The sequence below is a fragment of the Etheostoma spectabile genome, unplaced genomic scaffold (assembly GCF_008692095.1).
Source record: "Etheostoma spectabile isolate EspeVRDwgs_2016 unplaced genomic scaffold, UIUC_Espe_1.0 scaffold314, whole genome shotgun sequence".
Classification (NCBI taxonomy): Eukaryota; Metazoa; Chordata; class Actinopteri; order Perciformes; family Percidae; genus Etheostoma; species Etheostoma spectabile.
Window position 1 is genome coordinate 923,056 of NW_022605583.1, and position 4,623 is coordinate 927,678.

Here is a 4,623-nt window from a genome sequence, read left to right on the forward strand (position 1 = left end):
AAAAAAAAAAAAAAAAACAACAGAACTTGGCTCATCTGCGCCTGGTGGAATTTCGGGGTTACAGTATCTAAATGGTTTATTGCAACTGTAAGAGTATTGTATTTGTGTATGAAAAAACTAATCTAATCACAGAGTAGTTTTTTCAGGCTCAAGAAATCAAGAGATTTGTTCAGACTAATTAATCAGAGTGGAACATGACATTGGAAATGCTACATGTAATCACAGAGTAATACATCAGGTGTATCAGCACATTAACCAACACAAGCCTCTTCTTTTGACTTCTTCTCCTCTTACAGTCGTTAAACCAGAGTCACAATGCCTGTGTGAACTACTGCAACCGCAACGCCTCCAAGGTACTGTCTCTTTAAAGGGACCCAGTCCCATTTAGACAAATACTGCATGGAATGCTTTCACATTGTAATCTCACTTATTTTCCACTTCAGCCTGCTCCATTTTCCAAATTCGTCCAGGGATACCTCGGAGCGGTGACCAGCGCAGTTTCTATTGCTGTGAGTTCCCATAATGCCTCTGCTCTGCCTGAACAGGCCCTATGACTCCAGTGACTTGAGCGTCATTGCAAAGCAATAACTGGGTCACTTGATGATCCATTACGTCTCTTAAACCAGAGGCAGACCAGTATATCAGCATAATATTGGACTTTTGTCGACTGCAAAAAGAACAGGAGGTTTCTTTTTACCTAAAAGTCTGTTAAATCAGTCAGTCAGATTGTGTTTTCTTTGCAGACTAGTTTGTCTAGTTGTGATATATGCCAAAGGTTCCCCTAGTCTCTCCACTAACCCAATACAAATATCATTAATCTGGGTTTAAGTGCATAGTTTAAAGGTTTAACTGTTTGAAGTGGTGTGCCACCCTGACAGGAATAGGTGACACACCAAACAATTTCAATTGTTTTGTCAGGAAAATTCAAAGAATGTTAGTATAAACCTCCGCATAACAGCCATCACAATACCTTTTATCAGTTGGCGCTTTTTTTTCTTTTTTTACCTTTATGTCATCAAAGACTCAAATGTCAAAAGAGTATAACATGTGTTCACACACCTGCCTGACACAGCCCAGTGTAGACACAGGGCTCAAACTGAGCCAATTACTGGTCCCGCTGGGCGCTTATCCGGCTGCTGCCCTCAGGGTTGGCAACGTCAACATGCACAGAAAAAAATTGCGGGGTGTCTGGAGGGTGGAACGACAGGCAGGGAGGGGGGTAGGAGCTCTCCAATTAAAGGTCTGCTCTGGTGACGACCCCCCGCAGGGCTGGGGAGAGCTGGAGGCTGGAGTGGCGGGGTGGTGTGTTATCTGAGAGCACTTTTGACTACAGCCTTCCAGTGTGTTAAAAATTCAGTACTGTACCTTGTTGTTTATGCACAGAGCCAGGGATCTTTGTCACGTTTCTCCCAATCCTACTGTTTCTGACACTTAAACGTTTGCTTGTTTTTTGTTTCAGTGCTTTTCTGTGCTGAGACAAAAAAAAGTATTTATTTAAATATGAATTCCCTATATTTAGTGTGTGTGTATCATTGGCCTTTGAACTCAAAGTCAGTGGCTGATTGTATGGGTTATGTGCGTCTGGTTTTCCTTCAGGTTGGGTTGAACGTGTTAATCCAGAAAGCCAACCGCCTTAGCCCAACTACCAGGCTTTTGGTGCAGAGGTTCGTCCCCTTCCCAGCAGTGGGTAAGTTCAAAGAGCTCAGCCAAACACTTCAGGGGACAGACAGGGGTCCAGCCCAGTCCTCTGCCAAAATGACCTTTTAAACTAAATTAGTATAAGTTTGAGTTCACAGTAGTGATGTGTTTGAGTGTTAACTTAACATACTGACTCCAGGCTCAAAATAAACCTCCCAGGTGGCAGGTTTGAGTAGAAAATTATGTTTGCGAGCATGATGAAATTTTAACCTTGCGGTTAGTATAATATCACACAATCATCTCATATATGTGACAAAATAATCTTAAATTAGCCTTTAACAGCAAAATGACAATGACGGTTGTGATTGAAAGCCCATGTTTCCCAGGTCTGGAATAAACTCAAACATTTAGTTAGGTATGGTACATGTAATATGTATTGTTTGCTTATTAGCATGTTCACAATTTCCCTTTCTGTGGCGCATGTTAATGTGTAGCATGCAGTGTGTATAGTAATCCAAAATGATATGCAGCTGACAACAATTTGATAATTTTCTTTCTTCTCAATCCCAAATATGCCACCAAAGATTATAGTCCTGTATGAATATTGCTGTATTTTTCATGCCTGTTTTCCTTGGTGCTTGTGCTATTTTTTTACGATGTACACAATTAATGAAAATGACTTGACAGGCTTAATATGAAAATTCAGATGTGACCCCATTCTTTCCTTTAATGTTGATAAATCCAACCTTTCTTTTTAAACTGTTCTGTGGTCATCATAAACGGCTGTATGAGAGCCGACCACAGATAGCCGTTTGTTTTCCTCTCTGCGGGGTTAGAGACGTGTTGTGAGCTCGCTTTGTCAGTCCTGTGTGGAGCCACAAAGCTGATTTTAATGCCACTCTCTGCGCATACACACCCAGGGGTATAGACCCGTGTCCCAGAATGCTGCTGGCTCATAATTAAATTGTTTGCCACCCCCTCCTCCTTTCTTACCATGGCGGTTCTTTTAATTAAATCAACAGGTTTCTATTGCGCAGCCTTTGCCTGGTAATTGGCTGCTTGATAGAACTCTGCTGCCGCAAACAAATTGGATAATTACCCCTAAAGTGGCGTCTATGTCAAGGCCTCATTTACCTGATTTATGTTTGTTCATTGTTGTTGCTGTTGTTGTTTTGGAAGGCCCACATATAAGGTAATTAAAATGGCTAATTGAAGCGAGCGAAACGAAAGTGCTGTTTGAATTTTCACCCGCTTCATTTTGCTTGCTTACTTAAGGCTAGATTTATTTGTAATAACCTAATCAAGCAGCGGCCTGTCATTCAATTAGATTATGAAGACCTTAACTGGAGGGAAAGCCATTCCATCAGAAATGTATGGGGATAATTAATTTGTTGTCTTTTGGAAATAGTTATTATTATTTCATTATTATTAATTGTTAAGTAATTACGTGAAAAGTTCTTTAAAGCATTTCCATGAGTGTGCCACGGGTTATTAGATGACAATTAGAATGAGCATACATGTAATTACTTTAAATAATTACAGCCACATATTTCAGCATTGAGCTGTACAGACTTCCATTCCATTTATAATTACTTTGATGCCTTTATTATTTATTTATTTATTTATTTCAATTTCATCTGTTTTCTGTAGTTTCTGTTATTCCTCGCCAAAATCCCAATCTGTCCCTCTGTTAATTGGTCTAGATAAAAACAAAAAAAATCCCTTGTAGGTAAAAAGTGCTATTTGCTCAGTCAATTGAATTCCCCACACAAAGCGCCCTGCGAGCCCTGCAGCCCTTACTAAAGATAACTCCCAACGCTGTTGTCTTAAATTAAAAAGGCTCGAGGCGCCACCACTAAACTCTCTAAAATGAGTTTTTCTTATTCCTGTTAGAGTCAAGGAGAAAGGTCCACGTACATTAACATACATTTGTGTTCATTTTGGCTCTCGTGAATAAATCACAGGGGAACAACCCTGCTGTTTGTCGACCCGTCAGTCACCTTGGTCATGTTACTCGTTGCTGCACACTCACACACGCACACGCACACACACCCACATCAAACACACACACACACACACCACCACACAAACCACACAACACACACACCACACACAACACACAACACAAACACAGATTATGACAACATGACATGCATGAGTGCACCACATTGGGACTTTGGTGAGTAAGAGGAGAGCAGTTACAGTGTGTAAAATGTAGATATGTTAATCACATTATAAATCATTTTGTATTAATATTTCTTTTGTTATACTACAATGTATTTTTATGTTCCTTGCCTTTGTGAGCTATTGTGATTTGTATTGATGGGTTTGAATGTATTTATTTCTCATACCTGAAGCACTTGTGACTGTCTGGGAAAGTGCTATATAAATATAAATACAGTATAAACTATATAAAAGCTATATAAATAAACTTGAATTACTACTAACTTATATCTTAGCTTACTTAAAAGATATACATTTGGCGAGAGTGGGCAAAGGTGATTTCATGGGGGGGGGGGGGGGGGGGGGCAATACTGTATTGCCCCTGGCTGCAGTAATGAATTGTATAGGGCTAAGGCAGCTGGGGTTACGACACATTGCCACTCCATTGCAAACTCCACAAGCTAAAACATTACGACCAGACTGTATAAATAAACCAAGACTACGACGATATCACAGATCGATGATAATGCGCTTACTAGCCGCTAACTAAACCACAGAATCCACCGTCCCTCTCTAGTCCCCCTGAAGCTAGCTGTGTTCACCGTCTCAGGGCTCATTGTTGATGCAGAAACAGCTGCTAGTTCCATAGTGAAAATCTGCCAACTCTGCACCTGCCTAAAGTAAAGTAAACGGCAAAACTTGTGAATCCTCGTGCATCTATGGTCAAACTGGGGTAACTCTCCTACGTGCAGCTAACAAGTACCAATTACATTTTCCATTTATCTGCTTCTTTTTTCTTAAACAAACAGGACCTTAACCATG

General features: G+C 40.4%; 1 protein-coding gene across 1 annotated transcript in view; it reads left to right on the forward strand.

Annotated features, from left to right (window-relative positions):
- sfxn5a (sideroflexin 5a) overlaps positions 1-4,623 on the forward strand; it is a gene marked incomplete in the record, with an annotated part of 55,077 nt that overhangs the window by 15,782 nt on the left and 34,672 nt on the right. The window contains 3 exon segments of the mRNA XM_032511024.1: positions 297-353; positions 444-509; positions 1,597-1,687. Coding sequence (XP_032366915.1) covers positions 297-353; positions 444-509; positions 1,597-1,687 — 214 coding nt within the window.